The sequence below is a fragment of the Montipora capricornis genome, chromosome 12 (genome assembly GCF_036669925.1).
Source record: "Montipora capricornis isolate CH-2021 chromosome 12, ASM3666992v2, whole genome shotgun sequence".
Classification (NCBI taxonomy): domain Eukaryota; kingdom Metazoa; phylum Cnidaria; class Anthozoa; order Scleractinia; family Acroporidae; genus Montipora; species Montipora capricornis.
The window spans coordinates 13,544,472-13,560,394 of NC_090894.1; the positions used below are offsets into that span (position 1 = coordinate 13,544,472).

The 15,923-nt window shown below is 40.3% G+C and overlaps 1 protein-coding gene and 1 non-coding gene across 2 annotated transcripts in view; both read left to right on the plus strand.

The window, feature by feature from the left end:
• Positions 1 to 15,683, plus strand: part of LOC138026539 (uncharacterized) — a 15,707-nt gene extending 24 nt beyond the window's left edge. The window contains exons 1-6 of the mRNA XM_068873930.1: positions 1 to 89; positions 8,193 to 8,467; positions 9,522 to 9,636; positions 9,911 to 9,956; positions 11,584 to 11,713; positions 13,799 to 15,683. The exon at positions 1 to 89 is cut by the window's left edge and continues 24 nt beyond it. Coding sequence (XP_068730031.1) covers positions 14 to 89; positions 8,193 to 8,467; positions 9,522 to 9,636; positions 9,911 to 9,956; positions 11,584 to 11,713; positions 13,799 to 14,326 — 1,170 coding nt within the window. The 5' untranslated portion in view covers positions 1 to 13 and the 3' untranslated portion in view covers positions 14,327 to 15,683. The remainder of the gene's footprint in view (positions 90 to 8,192; positions 8,468 to 9,521; positions 9,637 to 9,910; positions 9,957 to 11,583; positions 11,714 to 13,798) is intronic.
• Positions 6,971 to 7,043, plus strand: Trnai-aau (transfer RNA isoleucine (anticodon AAU)). Its single transcript has one exon. It is a non-coding gene; the product is annotated as a tRNA-Ile (tRNA).
• Positions 15,684 to 15,923: the final 240 nt, after the last annotated feature.

Genomic DNA, 15,923 nt, shown 5'->3' on the forward strand with positions numbered 1-15,923 from the left:
CATTATACTCGCCATGTTCTTGCATATCGTATGCTATTTGCTCTTCTTCGGTTTCTTTCCTGTGATACGAGAAGGAACTCGTGCGATTGGTAAGTTACCTTTTCCTTTTATCCACGTTTTTATTGGTGAATGGGAGCTTTTTCCACCTCAACATAACTAGCATTCCATCATGATTCAGTGTTGTTTTGAGTTCAAGTAAAATAGCTTTATCAAAACCACTAGAATTTGAAACCCAACTGGGAGTCCCGTTTTCAAGGCGAGATTTGAACACGGAGTATTCAGCTCCCAGAACATTCGACGCCATGTCGACTCCGTATCGTCAATTAAAGCAATTCTTTCTGCAAAGAGGCCTTTCCACATGGATATTCCACCCAAGCTAATTTTAAGATATCAACTGTTACAGTAGGGACATAACTTGTTCAACAAGATAACTACTACAGAAGATTATCCTCTTCAAGAATCGCTCTCGCCACAACGGATAAGGATTATAACAAAAAGAAGACATGATCACCAGCTTCCTCGAATAAGAGCTGAGAGATTTAAAAAGTCGTTTATATGAACAGAAGTCTTTCTAAATTTATATAACTCGCATGGTTTACCTTGCTTATGTTGTTTATTTCAGTAATTTTAGAATTAACGTAACGTTTCCTCTTTTTAACATATAAAACTTCACGTCACGTTGTTGAGTCTAGTTTTTAAATAAATGAATGAAATTTAAATTTCTGGTCAAAAACAGGGGAAAAAAACAATGTTTCGGTGACATTGTTGAAGAAACACTGTTTCCTTGTTTGCGGGGGACGCGCAACATTTTTGTTCCGAAAGCAAAGTCGGTTCACGAGATCGAGAAGCAGAAATGTTTTCAATTCCTCAGAAGTACTTTGGGGTGACTCGAGAGAAATGATTCTACGTTTGTACGCTATAACACCTCTTCTTCGCCGTTAGGTCTTTTTAGAAACATGCTATTCGGATTTCAATGTTTCCGCTCCGGTTATATTTTCCGTAGGAGTACGTAAAGCCTGGTTCTCATGTGCCGTCCAGGTATCTGCGACGTAGCCGCCGGTACCACCTGGGATACTTCTCAGACGAATGAGAATATGCGCCGCCGGCAACTGGAGCCATCGCAGAGCTTTACCGCAGGCATGCTGGCGGTAAAGACTGAGATGACCAATATTGCCGGCGACTTCTGTTCTCATATCGGAACAGTATCCCAGGCAGTGCCGGCGGCCATATCGCAGGTGCATCGGCGGCATATGAGAACCAGGCTTAATGAGTTGGTCGCGGCGGGTACGTAATCAAGTTCAAATGCCTTCTTCCTATTTCTTGCGACAAAGGAAACTTTCGAAAATTTTTAGCGTGTGATTAAGATTGAAATCCTTAGACTACCGAGCGGGCCGCGGTAATTATAGAATCGGATAACCATAGGCAGCCCAAGTTCGCGTCACTAGAGGCAGCCGTTGAGAATTTAAACACGTTATAAGACTTTATGAGAAAAACTAGCGCGGAGAGATTTCGACGTTTCGATGACATCCTGTCATCATTAGCAAGAAAATGAAAAATTTTACATTTTTGTGTTCACTTGAAGAAAAGCTAGAGAGGGATAACAAGCTACCCAACCTATACAGAAGATATGTAGATGAAACGATAACTGCCATGCCGGATGTAGCTGGAGCTGAGTCTTTTCTCTCTACGCTTAATGAATGTGATCCCTCGATCAGCTTCACGATGGAGTTAGCGAGTAACAACAAATTACCGTTTCTTGGAATGGAGATAACTTCACTTGACTTTGGGTTTTCCTTTGTGTGAGGTCACTGGCTTCGAACAATAGACTATTGTTTTCGGCTAAGTGTTTTGTCTACTTACTTATGTAAATTTTTTCATTTTCTTGATAATGATGACAGGATGTCATCGAAACGTCGAAAGCTCTCCGCGTTAGTTTTTCTCATAAATTTAATAACAAAAGTCAATCTTATAAGACTTTGTATGGGAAATAAAATACCGTCGATTATGAAGCCTAAAAAACGCTCAATTGAACGTTCATTCAATAAAATGAATAAAACTGACTCACCTCTGGTGTATTCTTGTGCGTTTTGGAGCTTATTTCACCGTTTCGGGAATTCCGTGTTTTCACTGTTTTAAGACGAAGGCAAGGCTGCACACTAAGATTTCGACCGTAGTCAGCTCAGAGGCGGTTTGCGCCTCGAAAATCCATTCCAGCCGCGAATTTTTCACGCAAAGCTTAAGCCCCATCATTTGCGAAAGTCGGTGAATGTTTCGTCGTCAAAAATCCCCACGCACTTGGCTGGAAATGAGCATTTTCTGCTTCCGATTCCACGATACCTGATGAAAATAACAGCTGATGATTTCCAAATTGGTCACGGAGTTTGGGTCCGAGGTCAAATTAACTCCACCCGATGAGGTACAGTCATTTCATGTACAACACTTACCCCATCCCCACAGCGGCTTCTCGAACAGCTCCATGGTTACGAGTGACGCTATGGGGATGGGGTAAGTGTTGTCCATCGCGGCTGGGATGGATTTTCGAGGCGCAAACCGCCTCTGTGCTGACTACGGTCGAAATCTTAGTGTGCAGCCTTGACTTCGTCTTAGAACAGTGAAAACACGGAATTCCCGAAACGGTAAAATAAGCTCCAAAACGCACAAGAATACACCAGAGGTAAGTCAGTTTTATTCATTTTATTGAATGAACGTTAAATTGAGCGTTTTGTAGGCTTCATAATCGACGGTATTTTATTTCCCATACAAAGTCTTATAACGCGTTTAAATTCTCAACGGCTGCCTGTAGTGACGCGAACTTGGGTTGCCTATGGGATAACTGCAAGGAAGATCGTGCGCCGAACCTGGAAACGGAGAAATAACTGAATAAAATGCTGGATTTGAAATGACAGCTGCAAAGGGTTAGATGATCTGCAGTCTTCACAGATGACAGTACTGATGAACGGTAGACTTGTTCGAATTACTGACCTCAAGCAGAAACTGAGCCACGACTGCTACGAGAACGCCACGAGATAATAGGTTTAATATTAATGAACAAAAGACAAAGGCGTTGTACACTTTGGAGCATTTCCTCGCCGTTCTCGCCTGTAAACGGTGTTTGAGGTTATGTGGAGGATGCGAACTCCTCAGACGACAAAACTGTCAATTTTCTCTCCAAACAACCACACCGTTCATACCGAATTCTATTCCTAGGTTTTCATGTCGAACGGCTTCCAGTAATCACGAAATCAACGCAAAAAAAGGGAAATAATATTTCTAGGTAACCTTTTTGTAGCCGTTGTAGGTCGTGGTCCTTGCTTTATCTCCCAACAGAAGAGTGAGAACCCACAAAAAAAACATACACGAAGAAGGTCGCCATCTGTTCTAAAACATGAGGATTAAAAAAACGCGTATAAATAAGTATATTTACATAGAAAAAGTGCTATGAGAATGCTAAATCATATTATTCCCGATTATATTTTGCTATACTGTCACACACTGATGAACTAACAACGAGATCAAATTCCAGCACGGACTTTCCTTAAGTACTTTTAAATACTTAGGGAAAGTCTTTTAAAATAGAATATGCATATTTGGCGAAGAGATTAGGGGTGCTTACCATCGGAAAACAATATTGCCAGATTGGTGCACTGGAAACTCTGTTGTAAGTATGGTATAGACAGAAGTGAGAAATGAGCACCAACCAGAAAGGGTTGTGGAAAACGAAGGTTTAAAATCTTGTGGGACATGTCCATCCAGTGCGACCATATCATCGCAGCCACAAAACCAGACATTGTTGTTGTAGAAAAGGAAAATAATAAGGTAATCATTGTGGATATTGCGTCATCGTGGGACCACAGGGTGCATGAGAAGGAAGGTGAAAAGCTGGAGAAGTACCCAGAGCGTAAACGCCATAAAATAATAATAATTATAATAACAATAATAATAATAATAATAATAATAATAATAATAATAATAATAATAATAATAATAATAATGAGCCAGAAATGGATCATATCACAAAACGTTGAAATAGTTAAGAACTTTTATACCTATAAGAGATAGGAAGAACGGAGCAGAGCGTTGAAAGGAATAGTCTAACTGCACATTCATATTTATAAATATATAGCATAGCCTAGGACTAGTCTCGCTATGCTATTGATCATGCAAAACCGCGATATCAATAAGTGTCCATAATAATAATAAACCCTTTTGAGTACCTATGGCTAATTAACTGTGTAGGTTATTCTGTAGTCGTTGCTTTCTTGGTTCAACGAAGATGGAAGAAGACCAAATAATCACGATCAATAACAAGAAAAAAGGCGGGGGAACGGTGGCGAGAGTGGCATGAAGATCAAGTAAAGGATCATAGGAAAAAGATCTCTATTGCTAAAGCAGAGTTGGTGCGACTCAAGGATATTAAGAAGATTACTAAGAAGGGAAAAAAGAATAGGAAATTGTTGTTGGAAGAGTGTAAGCAGATCTCTGCTGAAAGCTTGGTGAGTTACATTGAAAAGAAGAAAAAAGCGCTTAGAAAGTTGAAGAGAGCCTTTATCAGGAAAAAGAATGTCGAAGAAGCAAGATGTGTAAACAGTCAATTTAAAACGGATCCAGGAAAAGTGTACGCAAGCTTCAACAAGGTAATAGAGAATGACAAGACCAATGAAAGGCCAAAGTTCAAGAACAGTGTGGACAATGAGGAGAATAGCAGGTCATTATTTGAGAACATTGGTCAAGCTTGTGCTTACTGGGAAGAACTTTGGACGAATCAAGGAACAGGAGACGAAAAGGCGGGGTGGCTCAATGACATTTGATCTGCCATTAATGGCCGAGTAAGTCAATACAACGAAACGGAGTGGGTGTTGGAGACCAGCCAAGCAGTAGGCGAGCTCAAGCACTGGAGTGCTCCCGGGCCAGATAAAATCGCCAACTTTTGGTGGAAACATGTGAATGTCGAGCATGACGGTGTGGTAAAAGCCTTTAGATCTATAGGCACTCGCACTGATGCATATTCATTATGGTTTGCAGAAGGAAAGACGACCTTGATACCAAAGCCGGGAATTTTCTCCAGTGAAAACCACCGTCCAATCACTAGCCTGCGTAGCATGGCGGTTTTGTCGAGCCGGGCGCACGTGCGTAGAGGCCGCGAAATTCGCGCGCGAAGCGCGCGAGAACGAGCGGCGAAGCCGCGAGAAAAATAAATTCAGTTGCTCCGGCCCCAATCTCCTCGCGGTTTTTCTGCCCTCGCCCGCCTTTATTACTTAGCAACCAAAACCGCCATGCTACGAGGGCTATCCAATCACGTGCTTGAACACAATCTATCAATGGTTCACATCGTGCCTACTGCAACCGATGGATCAACACCTGCGGAGCTATGGCCTAATGGAGGAGCAACAAAGGAGTGCCAAGTCTGGCTGCAGTGGTACTGAAGGTAATCTCCTAATTGATCAAATGGTTATTAAAGATTGCCATAGAAGCAAGAGAAATCTGAGTATGGCATGGGTGGATGTAAAAAAGGCCTATGACAGTGTCGATCATGGATGGTTAGTGGAGATGATGCATATGCACAAGTTTCCCAGATGGTTATGTAAAGTAATACACAACTTGTGTATGTGCTGAAATACAAGGATAGTGGCTAAAATAGCGCAAGGCTTTTAGAAGTCATGCTCGATTCGCTTTAATAGAGGGCTACCCCAGGGTGATAGTCTTTGTCCACGGTTGTTTACGTTGTGTATCAACCCAGTTGCGTGGAAACTCAAAGCTACAGAGGGATATCACCTTTCTAAGCCCATTAATACGAGCATTATTGTTGTATATCGATGATTTGAAAGTGTTTGCAGCTTCTGAGAGTAAACTTGGCAGTGTCCTAAAGTCAATAACATCAGCGATGAGTGATATTGGATTGGCATGGAATTCCAAGAAGTGTGCTGTCATCCACGTTAAAAGAGGAGAATGTCTGAATAGCGAAGGAATGAAGCTAGATGAGTCATCATTGATAGCGTTCCTTAATGATGGCGAGGAGTACAAGTTTCTAGGGGTATTGGAGAGCCTTATGCAAGAAGAACAATTGGCTTTAGACATTGCATTCAAGTCTTATCTACGAAGACTGGCAGTAATATGGTCAAGTCCATTGTCAGATTATAATAAAGTCATAGCATCAAATCAATATGCCTTTCCTGTGATGGGATATCTGATGTGGACTTTAAAGTGGCCGATAAATGCTTTGAAGAGCATTGACAGACAAGTGCCGCAAATCATTGTTGATAGTGGTGGGAAGCATCCTGCTGGTTCCCCGGCTCTGCTGTATTTGTCAAGGGACAAAGGAGGAAGAGGTCTGCGGTCGGTAGAGCAAGAATATAAGAACATATATAAAGATCAAGGCGGCCTTAAAGTTATATAATAACCCAGATCCAAGCATCCAACCCGTCAAACACTTTGAGGAACGGTCAGTTGAGCGTAGTTGCCAGTCTATCCTTAAAGATTCTGTCAAGTTTGCTACAGAGATAGGTTTCACCCTTTCTCTAGACAGTTCTGTTGCACGATGTTACTCAGGAAGTGGAGAGGAGCTCCCTGAGGAAAAAATCAAGACAGTTATCAGGGAAGCATGCGAAGACACTATGAGAGATGAGAAATGGCAAGGGAAGCTACTAAGTGCAAGATATGAGGATCAAGAACTAAAAGTTAAGAGTTGTTTTGCTTGGCTTAATGAGTGGCCAGATTGTCCAATGCATACAGTAGCGGGAATGTTTGAGTTGCATGAACAGCTCTTGCCCACCAAGATCTACTCTAAACACAAGACTCGTGTTACCCCAGAACGTAATGTGATGTGCAGATTATGTAATAAAGCACCGGAGACAATAGCACGATATCCCCCGAAGGTGATTCCGATGTAGTCCTGTTCCTGAATGTCAAACATTGCCGGGGAACCCCGTGGCTAACCAGTATCTTCACTGATTGCTTTGTTGCCAGCAGGGTTGTCGTGATGGTGCAGTGGTTAGCACACCCGACTAATAACCAGGGGGACGCGGGTTCGATTCCCACTCACGGCACATATGTTTTTCATTCAAAAAAGGATCAGTCAGTGGTAGTTCACTGCAACTGGCTAGTGACTACATCGTTGGATTTCCGGCCTTCTTCATACACACACACACACACAAAAAAAAAATACATAAGTTGAAGGATTAAAGAGGACGCATCGATTCTCTGTTACTCTGAGTTCGTGCCTAAGCGCTCGTCAGACAGTTCTGTCTGACGATCGCTTAGGCGCGAAACTCAGAGTAACAGAGAATCGATGCGTCCTCTTTAATCCTTCAACTTATGCCTATATATAAATATATATATATTTTATTTTTTTTTCTATTTCTTAAAGTGGATATAGTTTCTTTGTACCTCCCAGACTCATAGGTTACGCTTCGCGCCCTATGATGTCATTGTAAATAGTGCATTGAGATGTTAATAAAATGCCATAATAATAATAATAATAATAATAATAATAATAATAATAATAATAATAATAATAATAATAATAAAATTATATAGCGCAAATTCCATACTAAAGTAATCTTTAAATGCGCTTCACAGAATAAAATAAGTGAAAAGAAGGTAAAGTTACATTGATAACCTAAGATATCAGTATATAAAGTTAATAAAATCACAGTAAAAATGAAAAACAGGATACAATAAATAATCAAAATTAAAATTGTGGTGAAAAAGATCTATCGCGCTTCAGATTATGATAAAAATGCTAAATGAAAAAGGTGCGTTTTTAACTTAGTTTTAAAAATGTCCAACGACTTGACAAGAATGCCGACCAACCAGATGAAATTACAATTCCATTGTAGTGTCCCGTGTTACCCTCGTTAAATAAAGTTCACTGATTGATTGATTGATTGAAATGTTCCGTTTTCAAACCTTTATTTCCTGGGCTTACCTTCGCTCAACACTCGATTTGGCACGAAAAAGGGCATGGAAATGCAATGGTACAGGAACTTCCGAAATTCCGTTCGAAGTACCTCTGGAGGTACTGCACATTTCACATGTTCCAAACACACTCCGGAAAGTAACTGTTCCATTTGGCATTTAACAAAAATTTCTGGGATTTTTGGCTCAATTTGAAGAACCCTCAAACTTAATTCATATGATATGAATGTCGCCCCCAGAATTGAATTCTAAACTTTGCACGCTCTCACATGGTACAGGATTAAACACATGGTATCACCCCGATGTGCGACAAGCTGTGTTTATAAAAGACGATTCGCATTATCTGAATGTGTCAAGAGTTGGTACACACACGGTTGCCGATGACTTTGGCTGCAGTTTTGAATGTCTGAGTCATCTCTCTTGCCTGTCTTTCAACCTGGCGGCATCAAGAGGAGCTGATGGGAAGCTCTGGTGCGAGTTGCTGTCTTCTGATCGATATAGAGACCCCGACGAATTTAGGGCCAACGCAACTTCGCACCACTTCTCCGTTCAGGTGAGATTTGTATAATGAACACAGTGATCACAGCTCCTTTCCATTGTTATAAGAAGACACCTATTTTTAAGAATTTCATCGAGTCCCTCTTCCAACCGGTTAGCCAAAGCACTTTTTTGTCCAGTAACAAAGGTAAAAGTGTCCAGAATCGGATAATAGGGCCTAGCAGCTCGGACAATTATAATATTTTCAATTTAAAAGTTGCATATATAATTCATTTAAAATAAAGTCTGAATATATGGTTTTCTGAATCTTTACATAGAGATTTGTTCTCATAAGAAAACAATCGTTGCGTTGAAACACCAGTTGTAAAAAACAACACAAATACTGCAAGAATTAGCCAGCAGAACATGAAGAACACGTCAGGAAACTAAACAGATTGATGCCCTCTAATTCATACGCTAACCACTCGTTACCACGTAACTGCTATCAAAGTTACACACATTCATTAGGTATAGCAATACTCGTTTCTCCACATGCCCATGTAAACCGGTAAAAGGATTGATGTGTATATGTTGTCGGTCAAATCCGGTCTCAGGTTGAGTCCGTTTTTACCCAGGTTAAATTGGTCTTCATTTTACATAGGTTGAATATGCGCTCTACCTATTTTAAAGCAGCTATCGAACCCCCCCCCCCCCTCCTCCCCCTCCCCAAAGAAAAAAAAGAAAAAGGATTGCTTTTACCGGTACTCGAGCTCGGACCTTCTAGGTCTATAGTCCTGTGTCTTTACCACTTCACTACACCGACGGACATGCTAACCCATCACAGTTCTTTTCATTTTTTACTTTAATTTCTATAATATGTCAATTGATATTCATATGTAATCACCAAAATTAATCCTAACCTGACCCTAATTTTTCTCTAGGCTTAATTTAGGCCCCAAAAAAATGTGGCTTCAATTCATCAAAGTGCGTATTCAACCTAGGTAAAATGAGGATCACCAATTTAACCCAAGTAAAAACGGTAATACAGAAACAATAACCGAAACTCGGTCATTATGTCAAAGTTAAACGATTTTTGGGAATTTGTAAAAGAAGAGTTTTTCCTATTTCAGACCCAGTGTGCTTTTTCACCTTGCCAAAACGGAGGTACATGTGTACCAAACGTCAAAAATAAAACTTTCCGCTGCGACTGTAAGATCGGCTTCACGGGGTATTTCTGCGAAATAGGTAAGTACGTACTTCATGTCGCTTATATCGAGGTCAGTGCTGGTGGTTATCAATCAGTTTTACGCTCTTACCTGTGATTATCTATATGGCATACGTTTTGTGCTGAGAGTATTGATCAAGTAGAAAATCTTTTTGATTTCTATTACCATTAGTTTTTTTCTTCTTCTGTCATTTTGACAAAAACTGGTTAAATGGCTGTTGAAAGCCGACAACAGAATATTTTCTCTAGCGAAAAGCTTTGCTTAGCAGTTAATCGTTTTTGTTTGTCTTTCAGCTGCTGTGTCATGCAAAGCCCTGTTCCAAGCTGGCAATCAGAACAAGTGAGAAAATTGCATTTTTTTCTAAAACACTAAAGAAAAATGTCCATACTTAATTTGGACGAGAGCAGTTCGGTTTCATCCTGGATTCTTGCAAATAGGCCTTATGAACGATTAAGAAAATGCTCAAAATTCACCATCAAGTCAAGCCTCGTTTGCACAAAATTATTCACATCATCTGGACGTGCAACACTGTTTGCACGTGGTTTTTCTTTACAAGTTTGATCCTTTGGGATTTAGCTCATGCTAAAATTTACAAGTTTGATTCTCGAATTCGAGGCTTGGTGGTGAAATTAGCTAGTCAGACGTCATCACGCGAAGGGCTATTCCCTATATTACGTTACTATAGCGACGACTCTTGCACTACCAAACGCCTTTAAATCAGGTCAGAAATGGCAGACTATAGATGCAAACGACGAGGAATACCAAAACAAAACATATTAAATATGGTACAAAAAGAGCACTCAGGCGTAGATGAAAGTTTTCATGACTAAACGCGATCGGGAACATTATAACAATCTAAACGTTAGAGCGTAAACTGGGCTGCCTGTGGTACGTGTTAAACAATAAAATAACTAAACGCGATCGAGAACATTATAACAATCTAAACGCTCCATGAGCGTAAACTGGGTTGCCTGTGGTACGTGTTACACAAGCAAGGAAGGCACTGAGTTCGTGGTATTGAACTGCCGCGTTCCAGTTAATTTTTTTAAGTGGGTGGTCATTTAGACCATTTGAGGGGTCACCCAGACGTCGTGCCAGCAGTGGCCCTTTGGCTCACATGTTCACACGTTGATTTATCTTGTAATGTCCGATCCTGTTTTGTGGTCTTTTACTTTTTAAAGCTTAAACACGCAAGGTAACTTGATCACAGGCGACCGCTGAAATTGATGTTACTTTCGGTTTTGCGATTTATTTGTGCAGCCAAAAGTACAATAGCAAAAATCTCCCAAAATGTTTGTCGCTGATGGTAACTTTTTATGTTCGGGGCACGCAATCTTTATTGTTATCATGTCGCAAATCTTGTTGCTGATAGCAGTTTTTTAATTCTCGATCGACGCTTCCTAAAAACTTCCTTTTGCTCTTCCTAAAAACTGCGTATCGTTATTTATTTACTTTTGCATCAATATTTTCTTTGCATAAAGCAGGCTAGCAAAACCTATACCTTGCTTAGTTCGTATTTTTGAGCGTTAAAGAATTTTCAGTCTGACAGCAAGTCATATATTTTGAGGTCTCCCATCCAGATACTAATCCCCCCGGACAGGGATTAAATTCAGTGAACTTTTGTCGTGAAAAGCTGTCAGACGCGCAGAGTACACGCTTACACTTGCTGTGAAAAAGAAGTTGAAGCAATCTTCATGTCTGCCTTGAAGCCAATATTTTCGATTCCCTTCTATTTTCTTTAATCTTTCTCAATACTCTGATTGCACCTTAAGTCACGGCGACCATGTCGCGTGAAACCTCGTGTGACATTTTCTTTTGTGTTACACAACGTATGTTGAAGGCACTTACTGGAGTAACTAGCACAGTTTCCACTTATGAACTCAACATATTTGTTTCAAATTAGCGTGTTCAAACCTTTAGAACTCGATTGGATCCATCGTTAATTCCTAAACTGTCCAATTTACAGATTTAACACAAGCGTGGTGCTTGCCACACTTCACTTGGACTCGGGACTAACTTCCGTCTTGTGTCACGTGGGAGATTTCGGATGCGGAGCTGGAGCATGGACACCGGTCATGAAAATTGATGGAGATAAGGTATTATATTGTATTTTACTCCAACCTGCCTTTGTTTCAAGGATCACTGATCATTTAATTTTCACCTTTACAAACATACCAGCGTGCGAACTCAGACGCATTTTTAGCAGTCTCTGCGCAGGCCAAAATCGTAGAAACTCTACATTTAAGTTAAATCCAATCAACGGTTTCATTTTTGAAGTCAGTCGGAGCTAAGAAACACTACACTGAATATGAATTAGTTGTAACTGCCCGTAACTAACGGAGGTTGCCAATATTCCAAAGCTCTTAAACAGTCACAGGATCTCTTGGTACAAGATAGAATTTCGAACTCAACGGATTGATTCAAAGTGATTTAATATACGGACAATCAGAAAAATAATCAACCAAGGCTGTGTACAGTGTTATTGCTATAAATACTGATGGTGGAGTTGACAAATCGAAATCGAACGGTTACAAATAAATCCGTAGTTTGTACAGGATAATGTTCGTAGTCTGGATGATAAAGGTTTACAGATGTAGAAGCCAACTGTAGTTATTCATAAGTTGTAGTTCTCAGATAGATCGTAGGTACGAACTGAAATAGGATATTTAAGATACTAACAATTATTATAGATTCTAACTTATCTTAGCATAAAATACGCTTGATACGTGGCACGATACGACAAAAAATAGAAACAACAAAGGCTACACATGCTTTGCATGAGGCTTAATATGGACGTGTAGCGCATAGTTACATATCCACTTGCATACGGCATATATATAGTGGACGGTTACAACAATATCCTTGAGATTTTAAATCGAAAAGTGTTGCGTCGAAAGCTAAAGAATATACCTAGATATACGACTTAAATTACTATAACTTTGATAATGATACAGTAAGAGAATGACGAAAACGATCATCATTTTGACAAGCATTTGACAAATGCAGCACTTGAAAGGTTAGGACAAATAAAAGGATAAAAAACTTACGTACTTCGGTTTACGCTTGTACCAATGGAGACAGGGAAAGCGGTAGCAGTAGCAGGTTCCATAACCTTACTGATAGCACGAGTAGCAAATTTCTTCTTTCACTATGAGAGATTCGCCTAGTATTTATTTCATATAGGACGTGATCCGAGTTTAGGTGTGGAAGAAGTTGGGTATTTGCGCATTTCCTCACGGTAATTCCTACGCCCTGGTGGGCGATCTATGCGACTTATTTTTGTGAGATTCTAACACGTTCCGTAGCTCTAATCAAACTCTAGATAAATAAAATAAATAAATGAGAAACGTTTTCTTAAAGCTAACATTAGTTACCTGTTGTGATACAGTGCATACATACTTAATTGACTACACCCGATAATGGCTTTTCAAGGCCAACGAAACGGACAGAAGAAAACAACAGCTTTTTAGAGGAGACCAGTTGACTATTTAAAAACGCACCCCGGAAGCTGAACCACGTACTACCAGTCGTCAGAACGCGGGATCTCTGCCCTAACCTACAGTAAAACTCAAGGTGCGCATGTCTATTTAAGGCGTAATACAAATATGGGAATAGAATCGAGCGCCCCCGAGAACAAGAATTATAGGGAAGTCAAGATTCCAGTATTTTGTCAGGCGAGAAATATAATTGAGGTGAATTCCGGTACATAACACCGTTGCCATAATCGAAACTTTGGTTTTTTCAGTATTTTAAGTGTTAGCAATAACTTTAAAAGCTAACCACACTTAACAAGTGCTTAGGCTTATCGATGCCGTACTGGTATTTCAATCTACTAGACACTTACATTTAATGTATGGTCTTTCTTTCTTATTTACTATTGATATTGCAGCTGTTACTGTTGTAGTTATTTCTATTGCTATTGTCCATTCTGATTTCAAATGGCGAATTCCTTCCTGGTGTAACGGTCAAACCTAATTCTTGCTGATCTCTATTTCAAGCTTCAATTGGTGCGTTGCTTAATTATGCCAAGCCGCGAATTAAATGATGCCTCTAGAGCTATTTGTTCTCGAAACGAGTCACACGCCACTTTAACCTTCCATAATCACGAAAACTTAACTTGAATGTCTGATCTTTTTTATTAGAGCTTCTCTCCTTGTTTTTTTTCTTTTTTTTTTAAACAGCAAACTTTCCTCTACAAATCGAGTATTTGGAGCAACAAGAAATCCTACAACCTTCCTGGAGGACAGACTGGGTTCGACGCACAAGAAACAAAGTTACCAACTTACTGGAACACATCCTTCAACAAGATCTGTCTCGGTATGAAGAAATCTACCGAGCAATACCCAAATTTCGTCGTGATTAAGAAAAGCGCTCGTTCTCTCTATTCGCTGATTGCCGATGGGCAATATCGCAACGTACCACTTGGCCTGGCTGAATGGAAGAAGCTAATTGGCTCACAAGCTTCCTTACAAACTGGTGCTTGTCTAATGGAGGGTTTCAATGTTAAGTGTACCTCTTCCGGAAGCTCCAAAGCAAGAATTGGCGTTGTTCGTAACAACGAGGCCAACTGCAGTTCTTGTGACTCAAGACTCGGCTTTGGCACTGGAGGTCATCCCGACAGCACCAGTTCGTGTGGAAACGAGGCCGTTTACAGAGGTGACAACGGTGACAAGCATATCAAAGCTATGGGATATATTTTGGTGCAGTAAAGTGTCTCTGTAGGGACTGCTAGACCCAGTAATCATTTAAGTAGACAATGCTGTTTACTCAGACAGGAACACGTACATATCAGCAAAGCAGCGATCTTCTTTTTTAACGGCCAAAATCCTTCTAAAGCGTTCAAAAACCTTAGAGTAAAGCAACGTTTCTGCGTACACTTCACCAAAGCAACTTTTTCTGAGTGACCAAGCTATTTCTGAGCGAGTCGACTCTTCGGTCGGTGGCGTTTAATTATATTCATCGAAAGGGCCCTAGACCTCCACAAACACTCCTGAAAGCCATTCATCAGTTAACGAGGTGAGATGACATAGATATAACAAAAGCTGACAAAGGACCTGGCGTCGGGGTCTTGGATGAATACCTGCGGTTACTTGCTGACGCATCCGTAAACGATGTCACCAAATTTAGGATGCTTGAACCAGGTAGACCAAATTGTAGAGGTAAACCACCGAAACACTATCACCCCCTGCTACAAACGGAGAAGGAGCTGGAATCACTTGTTCGTCGAATTCTACCCACTGCAGTTGCAGAGTCTGTCCGTCCGTCACGTTCCAGGCTAGCCCGCCTTTATGGTTTGCCCAAAACACACAAGAAAGAGTTAGCTATGCGACCTATTCTGTCAACTACACAGACCTACAATTATGCCCTCGCCAAACGGCTAGATGACAAATTAAAACCTCTCGCCACAAACCAGTATATGATAAGCGACACCTTCGAGTTCGTGAATGAGGTCCACGAATTGGCGATTAACAACGGAGATTTTATGGTTTCCTATGATGTTGGTTTCGGTTCACCAATGTACCCCTGGAGGAGACCATACAACTACTCGCCGACAAGGTTTTCATGAATAATTGGTTTAATGAAACGTACCATCTTAATATCAACAAGTTGGACCTTGTCGATCTTCTTAGGGCGGCAACAAAGGACCAACGTTTCATGTTCAACGGCCAATAAAGTTTGAAAGCAAATGATTGAATCAAAGATCAAACAAAGTGCCAACTGAGTCCTGTGTTATGATATTTTGGTCATTCCGAGCTGTTTTAGGCGTCATTTTGCGACCTCTTTTCTCGACACTTTAGATGATCTTTCATTGAATTATTTGCCTTCAAACTTTATTGCCGAGCAAATCGCAACCTCCGTAATATTCTTTTGTATTTATCCCTCTACAGATCAATAACAACATCACCAACAGAGGGGTCTCCACCTGTGTAGTAATAAATGCTCATCTTAATTTCAAGGAACACATTCATCAGCTGAGCAAGAAAATTCCTAGGGGCACTGGGATCCCACCTAAGTTACGTCATTGTGCTTCTCTTACTATTTTAAAACAGATGTACTTTTCTCTTATTTACCCTTTCCTTACAAAATACGGTTCTACCATCTGTGGCAATACGTACGTAAGTACTCTACATACCTTTAATTTTCTTGCAAAAAAAGGCAATTAAAATCATTACCTTTTCCCAGATGAGTATAATGATCATTCTTCTCCTTTATTCAGAGATTTAAACATTTTGAAATTCCTTGATGTTACTACGAAAAGCACCGATCTGTACATGTGTAATGGGCCCGAATTAATTATTTAGTGAC